The following is a 14548-nucleotide window of genomic DNA, read 5'->3' on the forward strand; positions in this document are numbered from 1 at the left end:
CCCCTGAAAGCCTAACACCATACAATTGAGTGACTCACCTTGTAAAGTTGCCTGGCTTTAATTTTCCTTTTCTTTCATGGCAGGTGTTTACGTAGGCGTAACCTTTTGTGGATTCTGGCATTATTCTGATACCACATGGTTTAACATGACAGAGGCTATGTATTCCCTACTTGAAGGAGGTAACTCCTCTAACATTGCCTTCATCTTGAGCATTTTACTTATATCAATATTTGATTAATATCTATAAATTGTCTTTGCTTCACTAAGGAGCTCACTTTTTTCTTAATTTTTAATCTATGGTATGATTTCTTGGTTTAGAACATGAAGACCTTTCATTGGTGGATATGGTTTTAACAAATCATTTTTTAGTCGTCCTCACCTCTTTGGGCCTTTTTATAAGTGAAGATCTTCGTTATCCACCACACCGCCTTTTATCGGTATGTAAACTGCTTTGTAACTAGTAGCTAACCTTAAATATCTTCTGTGACACAAAAAGAAATATTTAATACTTGAGTTATGTGTGGTGTATCTTAAAATTGAAATGCTTCTTTCTTTCGAAAAACAAAGGCATAATACAGCAACTTTTTCCTTTGCCTCGTGGTGTTGAATATGTAATTTGGAAATGGTGCTAGTTTTATTGCTGTATGAATTTATAGTAAGTTTTAAATATATACATGTAGAAAAGATCTGTCTACCTACCTATTGATTGATCCATTTATTTATAGCTATGTATGTTACCCAAATGCTTTAAGGTAATTTATAAAGCCACATATAGTATTACAAAGTAACATAAGTGAAAAGTAAGTATTGGGATTGAGCAAAGGGAAATACACATTTAGGTGAAGATTGTTAATATGCATATATCATAAAATTCTTAAACATGTTAACAAATACCTCTCAAAAATTACCACAACAGAGATGAGACCAGCAATAAAGACTTGGGATCTGCAGGAGAAAAGATAGAGGGAAGTAAAGAAGGGGAAATGGTATTGATTGAGAGGCAGATATTTTTTATACGTGGTAATTATTATCTTTCTTCAGGTATAAGAATATTCACATATACTTGAACCTTCTTCACCATCTCTAAGAAAGTACCATTTGTTGCTCAGATGACTAGTGGATCTGGGTGTTTTTTTTTTTTTTACATGCTTATTATATAATTGCTAAAACAGAGAGCTGAAACCAGGAATGCTACAATGGCTTAAATTCAAAGTGCAGAGAAGTAGACAGGGATTGTATATTATAAGTCCTGATCTCCAGACTACTCTGGGCTGGGCAGAAGAAACAGAGTGGCAAAGGAGAAAATAATAGGTTGAGGGTGTGCCTTCCTAAACCCAAGTGGGCAGCAGACTTGCATATGCCAGCACACTTCCTTTTTTTTTTTTTTTTTTTTTTTGAGACTGAATCTCGCTCTGTCGCCAGGCTGGAGTACAGTGGCGTGATCTCAGCTCCCTGCAATCTCCTCCTCCTGGGTTCAAACAATTCTCCTGCCTCAGCCTCCCGAGTAGCTGGGATTACAGGCATGCGCCACCACACCCAGTTAATTTTTGTATTTTTAGGAGAGATGGAGTTTCACCATGTTGGCCAGGCTGGTCCCGAACTCCTGACCTCGTGATCCACCTGCCTCAGCCTCCCAAAGTGCTAGAATTACAGGTGTGAGCCAACGCACCCGGCCCACCTGCATACTTCTTAATTCTTCCATTTAAATCATTAAAAGGCATGGTTTTCTTCTGGAATCACACTAAGGTATAAGTAAATTAATAAAATAATGAAATAAGGCAAAGACTGATGGGGAAATTCCCAGGATATTGTATAAACTATATCAGAGTCTGCTTTTAATGTTTGGCTATCCTAACTGCTAGGATAGAAAAAACATATAATTTTGGTATAATTTTTTTCAAGGAATGTATATGGTTTATTTCCTTTGGTATAATTTAAATTGCTATGTTTTGTTAGGCCTTCTGATATGCAAGCAAATATTAACGTTTTTTCTTTTCTTCTAGTTTTCCAGAGCAGACTTTTGTGGTTTTGAAAGGGTAAGAAGCTTTACATTTCCCAGGGCTGGTTAGAAGATATGTGTTTACTTGGTGACTTGAGATGAGATGCAAGTCAATAATTCACAATATATGTTATTCCAGTTACTATATTATTTATAGTTTAAACAAAATATATAATTAAATATATATGAATTTATAGCATATATTATTTTTATATATATTTGTAGCAATCATTAAGCAGTGCTCGCCTCCTCTGCTTCAAAGGAAGAAGTGCTCCTCCCTGTTTCAGAGGCCACCCTCACCTCGTCTCCTATGCTATGTCCAGGCTAGCTGTGGTTGTTCAGTTCAGATTCTGCACAAGGGCACTTGATTGAAGACAGTAGGTGCTGGGGTCTGGCTAACATTTTACTCCCCAATCCATCTACCCAGGCGTAAGTCTATCCTACTTGGAGAGAGGAGTATCTTTTCTAACTTACACAAAAATGTCACATAATCTGGTCACTGGTCTGCTTCTGGCCTTTTGGGGGATTTTGTTCCATCAGTTATCTCCTCTGTATGTTAAAAAGTCAAGTTTTGTGATTAATGGACTAGGTCATTCCCATCAGAATATAAGCATGCTTCGGTTGGAAAACCACAAATGAAATCATGAGTGTTCCTAGCCATTTGCCATATGCCCTCCCTATTCTGTCCTCATAGAGTGAGCAGATGGCTATGAACCAGGAAGTTGGCCCTCACCAGGCACTGAATCTGCCTGCACTTTATCTTGTATTGTGCAGGCTCCAGTCTGTGTGCACATGTGCATGTGCACATACACCCACATTCACACTGTCTGTGAGAAAGGAGCATTTATTTCTCAGGAAGCACATAGAACTGACTAATTGTCATACTAATCAGAGGACAAGCAAAGCAGAGAACTAAGAGAGCCAGATGGGCAAAAATGATTTGTATTATAAAGAACAGAGGAAAATAACTGTCAAAATAGAATTCCATACCTAGCTAAACTAAATAACTCAAGAATGAGAGTGAAAAGAAAATGTTCACACCTAAAGACATTGGGAGGGTTTACCATCCAGAAATCCCCATGAAGGAGTAGGATGCCAGAAGCAATGAGGAAAACTAGAATGTAAGTTCTAAGACCTAGGAGAGCAGGAGCCCTGTCTATGCTGTTCGCTACTAGATCCCAGTGTCTAGAATGGCACCTGACACAAGGTATGTACTTAGTAAATATGTGTTCAAATAATGGAATTGGTATAAAAAGTAAGTTATGGCCAGGTGCGGTAGCCCACGCCTGTAATCCCAGCACCTTGGGAGGCTGAGGCAGGTAGATCACCTGAGGTCAGGAGTTATAGACTAGTCTGGCCAATATGACAAAATCCCATCTCTGCAGAAAATACAAAAATTAGACAGATGTGTTGGTTCACGCCTGTAATCCCAGCTACTCGGGAGGCTGAGGCATGAGAATTGCTTGAACCCAGAAGGCAGAGATTGCAGAGAGTCGAGATCATGCCACTGCACTCCAGTCTGGGTGACTGAGCTGGACTCTGTCTCAAAATAAAAATAAAAATTAAATAAATAAAAAATAAGTTATACATTTTGTGTTTAATAATTGGATGGAACCAAAACTCTAGACAATATAACAAGGAGAAATGGCAGTAGTTTTCAGTGGATAATAAAGCATTTAAGACCTTTGTAAGGAGAACCAATATGGGGAATAAGTTAAGAATTTGTTAGAAAAATATGTATATCAGCATATATGTTAAGAATTGAAGGATAATTACCAAAAAACTAAAATAAAACAAAAAGAATATAACCTAAAGCTTCCAAACCTCCAGAGGAAGGAAAACAACATTAAAGAACAATCCATCTATTCTACAAAAAGGAAGAAAGGAGAGGAGAGATAAAGGTTAAAGAATAGAAAAACTATGAGGTAAAACAGTAGAAATAAATGCAAATATCTCAGCAATTACAGTAAGTGGAAAGGAACATTATAGGAAACTGAAGAAAAGCTAATAAATATTTTTAAAAGTTACACCTAAAGAAGAATCACACAAAAAGTAAAATAAATGGACGGAGGAGACTGTGACCTTTAACTCTGTTTAGCTTTCATCTTCAGCCTACCTGCCCTGCTAAGTCAAAAGGCTGCTGGGGTCACTGGACAGCTGGGCTCACTGGAAGCCTGCTTTGAGGAATCTCACTGAGGAGATCTGGCATGCCGTTACCTCACTCATGGGTTACCTAAGAACAAAGTGCTTGGCAACACGGAGCGGGGAGTAGAGGACTGGAAGGTGAAGGATTCTGGAGGGAGTCTGACTGGCAGAGCTCCACGAACTCCTAGGGAAGGGTTCTCTCAGTTTTGGGAGTGTGGCTGAGGGTGAGGCTGGAGATAGGCCTACCTGGAGGGCTGCATTCTCCCTGTGCCTGAGGTAGGCAGGCTGAAGGAGACCTGGAAAGAAGGGAGCCCCTTCTGTTTCCAAGGTGGTGGCATGGCAGCCCAGAGGGCTACAGACCACTTTGCCATCTATTATTCCAGTTGTCAAAATTCGAGGTGCTCCACAAACCATACCTGAGCCCATACTTCAGGGCACACTTAAGTAGCCTGGCATTCTGCGAGCAAAGATCATTAGAATAAAACTAGAGTTGCTGGTGGATAAGGCAACAATTGAACAAGAATAACATTTTTAAATAAAATCATTTCACAAATACCCAATGAGCACCTACTCTGTGATTACCATCATTAGCACTGAGATATTAGCAAGAACACAGTCAATACCAATAAAGAGCTTCAAGCGCAGCATAAAAATACTTCCTGGGACTGAATACCAAAATTTCCATTAAAAATGGAATAAATTGAAGGATAGAATGACCACTGTTTAAATGCAGAGTAGTGGCATGGAAAATCAAGATGAAGAAACTTCTCAAACCATCTAAGGAACATCACTAGAAATCACGAGGGCAAAAGTGAGCCTTTGAGGAGAGATCCAGAAGCGCTAACAGGTGAGCAAAAGAGTTTTCAGACAAATTTAAAAAGGAACAGATATAAGACAGGCAATAATAACAAAAAAAGAAGAACATTAACTCAGATTAAGAAAGTTCCAAAGCTATATATTATAATCCACTAAATTCCAGGGAGCACTGAAAAAATGTAGGCATATCCAAGGAATATTCCTCAATTTTAAGGTTAAGGGGGAAATATTACAAGTATCCAAACAGAAAGAGCAAAAGCAAAATATACCTCACTGGTATTAGATTTTATTTATACAACAGTAGAAGCTTGAAGACCATGAAATCAACATCTACAGTCTATTTAACACAGAAGAACCAAAGTCCAGAATTTCTATTTCCAGCCAAGAGATTATTCACCTTTCAGATTAAGAAAGTATACGACCTGGTTATCCCAACTAAAGAAAATAAGAAAGAACTTTTAATAAAACAAATGAAAAAGAACAGACATTTCAATAAAGGGGAAGAAAACAAGGAGAGGACTAGTGATGAGAAATGCTTGACTGTTTCTCTCATTTTATCTCATATTTATTCGTGTGTTTTCTGTCTATCCATATAAATAAAAATGGAGTACTAGATAATGGTTTTTTTTTTTTTTTTTGAGACAGTCTCCCTCTGTTGCCCAAGCTGGAGTGCAGTGGCAATCTCGGCTCAGTGCAACCTCCACCTCCTGGGTTCAAGTGATTCTCCTGCCTCAGTCTCTTGAATAGCTGGGATTACAGGTGTGTGCTACCATGCCCAGCTAATTTTTGTATTTTCAGTAAAGATAGGGTTTCACCATGTTAGCCAGGCTGGTCTCAAACTCCTGACCTTGAGTGATCCACCTGCCTTGGCCTCCCAGAGTGCTGGGATTACAGGCATGAGTCACCTTGCCCAGCCTAGATAAGGATTTTTGAACAGAGACATCTTAGCCAATGTGAGCTGCTATAACACAATTACCATAGACTGGGTGGCTTATACACAACAGAAATTTATTTCTCACAGTTCTGGAGCCTGGACAGTAAGATAAAGGTGCAGGCAGATTCAGTGTCTGGTGAGGGCTGCCTTCCTGGTTCGTAGACAGCCATGTGTTCACTGTGTCCTCACATGGCAGGGGGCAAGAGACTCCCTGGGTTCTCTTTTATAAGAGCACTAATTCGATTCACTGAATCACCCCCACATCAAATAAGGGTACTAATTCCATTCACCTTATCACCTCCCAAAGGCCCCACCTCCCTCCCATAAAGCCTATAGCAAGAAAGGACATGTTGCAAGGGAAATGAGAATTTTCAACACCTAAAAATTATGATGTTCAAATAGGTAATACATTCACATAGTTAAAAACTAAAAAAGTTACAAAAAGATATAGACTGAAAAGTCTCTATCCCACCTCTCTGTATATTCACCCTGATTTTTCCTTGTCCCTTACAGGTAATCTTTTTTTATTTTATATCTTTTCAGTGTTTTCTAATGGAAATTCAAATAATTAGGAATATATATATACTTTTCTTCCTTTTATTATACTATAAATATATGTATTTATGCTGAATTATTTTCTTCACTTATCAATAATTATCATAGAAAAAAACCCGTATTAGTAAATGGAGAATAGCCTCTTTTTCTTTTCTTTTTTTGTTTCTTTTTTACAGCTACAAGTATTCCATTGTATGAACTAACCACAGTTTATTTAAATTATCATCCATTGCTGGATGCTTGGGTAATTTCCCAATATTTTGCTATTACAAATAATGCTGCCATGAATAATTTTGTACCTAGAAATTTTATGTGTCCAGACATGTAGATACAATACATCCTAGAACTTGACTGGAAGATCAAGGGATAACTGCTTATGCAATATTTTTTTAAAATCACGAATTGCCCTTCATGGAAGTTTTTACAATTAGCAAGGATATTATAATAAGTCCTATTAAACTAAAATATCTTAGTAAAACTCAGGGATGGTTGATAGTGATGAGGGAGAGGGGAAATACAGTGTTCCGAAGGTAGAGAGGTGCTGGGATTGGGGAGTGGAGGAAAGGGGAAAAGTGAAATTATTTTTTATTTATTTATTTTTTTTGAGACGGAGTCTCGCTCTGCCGCCCAGGCTGGAGTGCAGTGGTGCGATCTCGGCTCACTGCAAGCTCCGCCTCCCAGGTTCACGCCATTCTCTTGCCTCAGTCTCCTGAGTAGCTGGGACACAGGCACCTGCCGCCACGCCTGGCTAATTTTATTTTTTTTTTTAATTTTTTATTTTTTTTTTATTTTTAGTAGAGACAGGGTTTCACCGTGTTAGCCAGGATGGTCTCCATCTGCTGACCTCGTGATCCACCCGCCTCGGCCTCCCAAAGTGCTGCGATTACAGGCGTGAGCCACCGCGCCTGGCCAAGTGAAATTATTTTTAAGGGTATAAGGATCTATCTTTAAATAAGACCTCTTTTACTAATGATTGAAGCAAAGGTGTTCAGAATGAGATATATGTGGGTGTTTAGGCAGGTAATTGAACGAGTGAATACTTAATGATTTATTCATTCAGTAAATCTCATCCATTCAACAAATATTTGTTGAGCACTTCCTATATTCAATGCTTATTCAGACAAGGAGGATTCCATAGTGAACAAGACAAAGTCCCTACTTTCATGTAGCTTAACATTCTACTGAGGGGGTTAGACCATTAAAAAATACACAAACAAATACATAATGTGATTTTAGATAGTAATAAGTGCTTGTTGAAATTAAAGCAGAGTAAGAGAAAGAGTGAGGGGAAGATAATATTCTGTTTTAAATAGAGTGATTAAAGCAAGCCTTTTCAAAGAGATGAAATTTAAGCAGAAACTTGAGTGACTTGGAGTAATTATTTTGACAGAGCATTTCCAGGCAAAAGTAATAGGAAGTATAAGATCCCTAAATTGGGGGTTTGGCATGAGATAAAATCTGGTAGTTATCCACCAAAATCTGTTTAGTGGCAACAGCAAGGAATATGGATCACTTCTTTCAGGATAAAATTAAAATTCTTGTGACACACAAAATGCTTAATGCTTCAGCCTGAGCGTACCTGCCTCTACCTGCAGCCATCCTGCCCCTACCTGCAGCCATCTGCCTGGCCATGCTAACCCACTCACCTTCCTTGAATGCGCTAACATTTCTCACACCTCAACTCCTTTGCATAACATGTTTTGTCTTCTTAGCATGTACTCCTTCCTCCTATTTCACTTAGAGAATTTCAACTCATTCTTCAGAAATCCCTCCCTGACCACCAAGGTGCTCCTCCTGTGCACAGTCCAAGTTCTCAGCACAGATTCCTATCATTATCACCCTATTTTGTCTGTTGAGCCCCCAGACTAGCCTCACAAGATTTTAGGTTCCGGTCAAGGTCCATCTTATTTACTATTGTATCCTGATAAGTTACCACATGGCCTTGCACATAGGCAGTCTCGATGAATTTATTGAGTCAATGGGTGAATAAATGAAGACAGACTGGATTCAGATTTTGGACTAACTTACCAGCCATTTAACATAAAACTTTGAACAAGTTGTATAACTCTCTGGACCTCAATTTTGTCATTTTAAAATGAGTCTAACAATATCTACCTCTTAGAAATGAGGTGATCAAATAACATTACATATGAAAAATTTCAGCACCGTACATGGCACAATGTAGATACTTAAAAAAATTCATTGGGAGCCAGGTGCAGTGGCTCATGCCTATAGCCCCAGTGCTTTACAAAGCCAAAGCAGGAGAATTGCTTAAGTTCAGGAGTTCTAGACCAGCCTGGGCAATATAGTGAGACTCCTTTCCCTCAAAAAATTTAAAAATTACCCAGGCATGGTGATGCACACCTGTGGTCCCAGCTATTTGGAGGCTGAGGTGGGAGGATTGGTTAAGCTGAAGAGTTTGAGGCTGGAGTGAGCTATGATCATGCCACTGCACTCTAGCTTGGGTGACAGAGCCAGGACCCCATATCAATCAATCAATCAATAAAGTGACTCCTCTGTCAGTGTGGTGGCTCATACCCATAATGCCAGCACTTTAGGAGGCTGAGGTGGGTGGATCACTTGAGGTCAGGAGTTCAAGACCAGCCTGGCCAACATAGTGAAACCCCATCTCTACTAAAATACAAAAAAAAAAAAAAATTAGCCAGGCATGGTGGCTAATAATCCCAGCTACTCAGGAGGCTAAGGCAAGGAGAATCACTTGAACCTGAGAGGCGGAGGTTGTAGTGAGCCAAGATCGTGCTACTGCACTCCAGCCTGGGCAACAGAGTAAGACTCCTTCTCAATTAAAAAAAACAAAAAACAAAAAAACAAAGAAGTGTCTCCTCATGTGTTCAAGTTTTATCATTAGAAATCAGCAAAGGCTTCTGCACACAAATCATACAGATTATATTATTGATCTATAAAAATGTAAGAAAGTCCTGCTTACGTCCCAACAGAAATTTGAAGGTCAGAATCTTCCTATAATAAAATAATCTCAAATTGTTGCATTTAATTAATATCCAACATTTATATCCAACATATTCAATATATTTGAAGCTTCTCTCTCATGACCAATTTTGAAAACCTTTTTCCTGTTGCTCCTTGCTGCTGTCAGGCTTCTGGGAATGCTCCTTAAACCCAGCTGCCACTAATGAGGATAAAAGATAAACATGTGGCCCATTGTAACTGTGCTGAAAGACTAATGACTTCTGGTAGCTTCTGAAAGACAGTTCATAGACAAAGGCATCCTCCATTAACATACGCTAATTCATGTGTGATTTCTTTTCTTTTTATGCCTTTTTTGTGCATTGTTCAAAATGTATATTCCTATTTCTTGTCCTCATTCTACAATCTTTCATTTTATTTGCATACAATTTTTGTCTCTTTATTTGCCTCACATTCCTGAACTATCAAACTTTGAAATTTTTTAGTTTTTTCTATCTTATATCTTAAGATATCTTAAGTCTACATATTGGCTAAGTGATATTTTTATTTATTCATGTAGGTTGACTATGTGAAAGGAAAATTGTGGTATAGTGAAAGATGTTTTGCTAACAGAGAGCACTTTGAAGGTAAATTTTGGTTAAAGATATACTGTATTAAAAGACTTTTACATATACGAGTAACGGAATGCAAGCTCAGCCTTTGGAATGGTCTTTTAAGATGGCCAGGTTGTAGACCAACCTCCTTGAGGTAATCTCTGGAATTTCACAGCTGAGTCTCCATGTCTGATTTGTCTCAAATTTAGACCCTGGAACTTCTAAGCAAGCACATAATTAGATAAGCCAGCAGTGCAAGGGAGTGTCGGGTGGAAACCAAGAATTTCAAACTATGTTTCAAGGCAAAAACAAGAAAGGAAAAAACAGTTTCAAAAATGCATTTTTAACCTAAGCCACTCAGTTGCAAATTTCCATTGTGAAATTCCATTCCATTTCTATGGAAAATGGGTGGCATAGTTGATCTGGCTACTTCCTGCTGAGGAGGGCCATAGGTAGGAGGTACCAGAATGGAATTTGTCCACCTGGAGTTGGAAATATTCTCAAGTTCCTAGACTTGCAGTAGGAATTTGCGGGAGCGTTATGGTGCAGGGACATAGGAGTTTCTGAGAACGTCTTTCCTGCATCCTTGTGCGGAGTATACAACAGCAATAAAATCCACAGCAGCTGAAGAGGACAATGAGCAAAATTGTGCTATATATGAAAGTCTTCCATGCACTAAGGGGCTGACTAAACCAATCTGTTATTGGGAGAAGGCATCTATAGCAGAATATGAGTATCCAGTGCATGCATGGCTTAGGTTATGTTGTGAGAATAATGTAGTATATATAGACAACAGTCTTAATGCATTAGTACCGCTTTAGGCTGCAGTCAGGATATCTACAGCCATATAGTTTTGTAAGGTCACTTGCCTAATCTGAAAGTTTCTTCAGTAAGAAGAGAGATGGCATGGTGGGTGTTATTAAAGGCAGTAGCCATATGCTTAGTCAGGGCCTCTACTTGTAATTCTACATCTATGGTCACTGCCTGGGGGAGAAAGATGGCTAGTGGGTAAAACCACCAGGATGCCCATTTTTGACAGTGGTGTCTGGCGTCTGTGCTTTTCCAGTTGGCAGGCAGAGTCTACATGGAACAGGATTCATCCTGGTAGGTAAGGGTACTCCCAGATGCATCTGCCAGTCCAATCAAAGGGTAGGAAGGGCCAACTGTGAGTGCCACAGGCCCACAGCCAGTCCCAGAGGGAAGGGTTGGCTCCATGTGAGAAGGAGCTGTTTTGCTACCCCAGCCATATAATTGCTAGTCAGTTGAAGAGTCTGATTACATTGCTGGGGAGGTAATCATCCCATGTTACAGGTGTTAGTTTGAGGTGTGCTGTGGTTGTGGTGTTCAGTGCATAGTGATGCTTGACCTATTACCTGTATTTGTACCTCTGTCAGCCATCTGACACGATTGTGTACAGCATATCCCAAGGTGGAGATGACATTGACCTACTTGCGACTTAGTTGAAAAACATGTTTCCTGATTTCCTGGCAAGTAGGAAATTCATGAGGCTTATGATGAGATGAGTTATGGCCATGAAAGGGAAATGGGTGAAGTGCCCCATACCAGGTATAGAAGTTACTCCAAGTACTTAGGTTGGTGGCTTGCATGCACCATGGCAAGCCTGCAGTGGAAGAAAGGGCAATTCCCCACAGACCCAGCAGTCTGTTCTATTCTGGAGGGAAGCTACCATTTGTGCCCATTCAGCAAAAAGGTTAGTTTCAGCAGAGATAAATAATGTACTCATGACTACAAAACTTGTTAAGAAGTTCATGTTAAGAAAAAGGTAGTACTTATCTGTGTGATTTTTTTCCTTTAATACAGTTTTAGGTCTTTTCTTGGCACACATGAACAGGCAGGCTGGTTGTCTGAAGTATCAGGTTGAGGATGAGCCTTCACCTGAGTGTGATATATCCAGGGTTTAATTCCAGCCAATTTGACAGGTGAATGCATGGTCAGCAGTGCATCATAAGGCCCATCCATTTTTGGGTAGCTGCCAGTCAGGTCCTTGTTTTTTCCCAAGACTTTTTAGCAGTACCTTAACTCTTGGTGGAAAGGGTGAAGGGGCTCGCCCCTAGGGTATGAGGACCTGGAAGCAGCAAACTGATGCATGGTTAGTAGTGTCTGCCCTAACTGGTGTATGTATTGTTTAATTCTTAATTTATTTATTAGGTCTAAAGGTGGGACTCCCAGGGAGGGTCTCCCATAAACAATCTCAAAAGGGCTCAACCTGCTCCCACTTTGGGGTGTTACCTTGACTCAGAGTAAGGCAATGGGAGAAATTAATCCCAAGTCAAATTACTTTCTTGACATATTTTGGCAATGCAATTTTTTTAGAGTGTGGTTCATCTCTTTAGTTTCTCCTGTCATTGTGGTCTCCAAGATGACAATCTACAAGTTGTAGGAAGGAGTGAGTCACAATTTGCCCTGACATTCCTGCAACCATCACATTCTTTTTTGAATCAGAGGATAGGCAGATGTTAACTATAGAATATATAGCCCGCCATATCAATAAGAAAGTAAGTTTGTTCTCCATTGTCCATCATACTCAGGGGTCCTGTGGGGACATGATGAAAGATTGGCTAAATGTATGAATTGAACAAGTTATAGGAGGACCTATGAATATTTATGAAAGTGGTCCTGACACATGCATATTGAATGAACATGCATGTAACATATGACTCCATTTACCTTGGGGGGAGACTTAATCCTTGTCTGGTATGATCTTAGGTCCTGTTTATCATTTGATAGCTTATTGCCATAAAGACCTGTTCTGTCAGTCTTATGATAATTAATAGTGATCAATTGTAGTGTCTAAATCATAAAACAGAGGGAATATAATGAGGCATGCCTGACTTTCCATCCCATCATGGCTGGGAATTAAGTTTTTAAGGGTTTTTCTTGGGGTTCCTTTCGCCAAGGGGGAGGATTTGTTTAGTTGGTAGGGGACTCAGTATTTTATTTTTTGGTTTATATTTCCTCTTTTTTGGTAAAGATATGCCAGAGGCAGTATCAATGGCCAAGTTTTACTTTGTCCCATACTAATGCTGGGGTGGTGTGACTACCTGTCCCAGGTCCATCATGCCCTCCAGTGGGACACCTATAGCCAAGGAACTTAGAGTCAAAAGACTTATAGCCAATTAAACATTTCAGGCCAGATTATAATGGAGGTGGGCAGGCACTCATTAACCCTTAAAATTCCTTGTAAGCAGCATAAGAGCTAAAATCCAAAAGCCAATAACAAAGTTATAAAATTGACTTATGTATATATTTTATGCATTGGGCTACTATAATCTTAGCTTGTAGCAATTAGTTATACAAAACACAAGCATTTTGTTTAGCTGTTTAGGCATCTGTGTGCCTGTCCTTGATTTGGAAGTTCTGAACTAAGTTTATGCCTCAAAACCAGCCCTTATAATATCACATGACCACCTCTTCTGCAATAGTCCCTGGGCCTGGAAGGACTGGATAGTTTCAATTTTGGAGGTAAAGTAAAACATAATTAGCAACATTTCAAACAAAATGGTTATAAGCCTTGCCTCATTCTGAGAATGACAGGAAAGGAAGCTCACAGGTAGCTAAACATTTAAATTATTTAGAATTAAGGCACAGAATAAATTATATTAATTCAGATGGGGCAAAATTAGTAAATGAATCTTAATGTTTTTTAATACAGGCTTGTCTTGTGTCCTATTAAGGCAGTATACGTTGATTGTCACCTTTGTCTGGGTCTAAAGATGAGGCTTTGGTTGACTTGAGATTGGTATCAGATACTGGCAGAGGCAGCATCTTCTTTAGATGAGATATGTCCATCTAGTAGTTAAAGCCCTGTAACTTAACAGCACATGGATTCGTTAATAGCACCTGTTAAGGACCTTTTCAAGAAGCTGGAGATGGTGATACTGGAGTCTATGACCTGACTGGAAGCCATAAAAAGATTTACATACTTGCATTGATTAATTTTTATAGCTTTGATGAGCCCAAGAAATAAGTCAGAGACTTAATTTAGGATTTGATTTTGAGGACGTTTGTGAAAGATGCTAAAAGGCTCAAAACATTTGGTCAAAATAGAAGAATAGGTCATTGTAAAATAATAGTTATTCATTTAATCAAAGTGATAATCAAAAGACTTTAAGGGCAATGTAGAAGGTTATGTGGCTGTAAAAACCTTAACCCTTTTAAATCTCAGGTTTTTTAAGCTTTCAAAAATCTAATAAAGACAACATAGAAATTATCTTGATAAGATGTAAAATCTTACATCTGACATAGGCCATCTGTGGATATGGCTTATGATACAGGCCATCTATAGCATGCTTAGACTTTGTATCTTGTCCTATATTACCTCTTTCCTAAACAACCATTTTACTTTAGGACAGAAATTTACCATATAAGATATTTTCTCATACAAAAAGTATTTTAATAAGAACACAACTTACAGAATTATATATTAACTAGTATTTTTATTTTTAATAACTTTAAACTTTAGTGAAAGCTTAGGAAGCAAGAAATCCTGAACTGTTTATCAGATGTTAACATTTTATAGATGAAATAATTCTACAAGTT

The 14548-nt window shown here is 38.8% G+C and overlaps 2 protein-coding genes across 4 annotated transcripts in view; both read left to right on the forward strand.

Annotated features, from left to right (window-relative positions):
• TC2N (tandem C2 domains, nuclear) overlaps positions 1-14548 on the forward strand; it is a 271057-nt gene that overhangs the window by 173201 nt on the left and 83308 nt on the right. The window lies entirely within an intron of this gene.
• CATSPERB (cation channel sperm associated auxiliary subunit beta) overlaps positions 1-14548 on the forward strand; it is a 161634-nt gene that overhangs the window by 45851 nt on the left and 101235 nt on the right. For all 3 annotated transcript variants that reach the window (XM_050799015.1, XM_050799016.1, XM_050799018.1), the window contains 4 exons: positions 84-179; positions 319-437; positions 2004-2036; positions 9955-10021. In XM_050799015.1, the coding sequence (XP_050654972.1) occupies positions 84-179; positions 319-437; positions 2004-2036; positions 9955-10021 (315 nt within the window). The remainder of the gene's footprint in view (positions 1-83; positions 180-318; positions 438-2003; positions 2037-9954; positions 10022-14548) is intronic.

The sequence above is a fragment of the Macaca thibetana genome, chromosome 7 (genome assembly GCF_024542745.1).
Source record: "Macaca thibetana thibetana isolate TM-01 chromosome 7, ASM2454274v1, whole genome shotgun sequence".
NCBI classification, from domain to species: Eukaryota; Metazoa; Chordata; class Mammalia; order Primates; family Cercopithecidae; genus Macaca; species Macaca thibetana.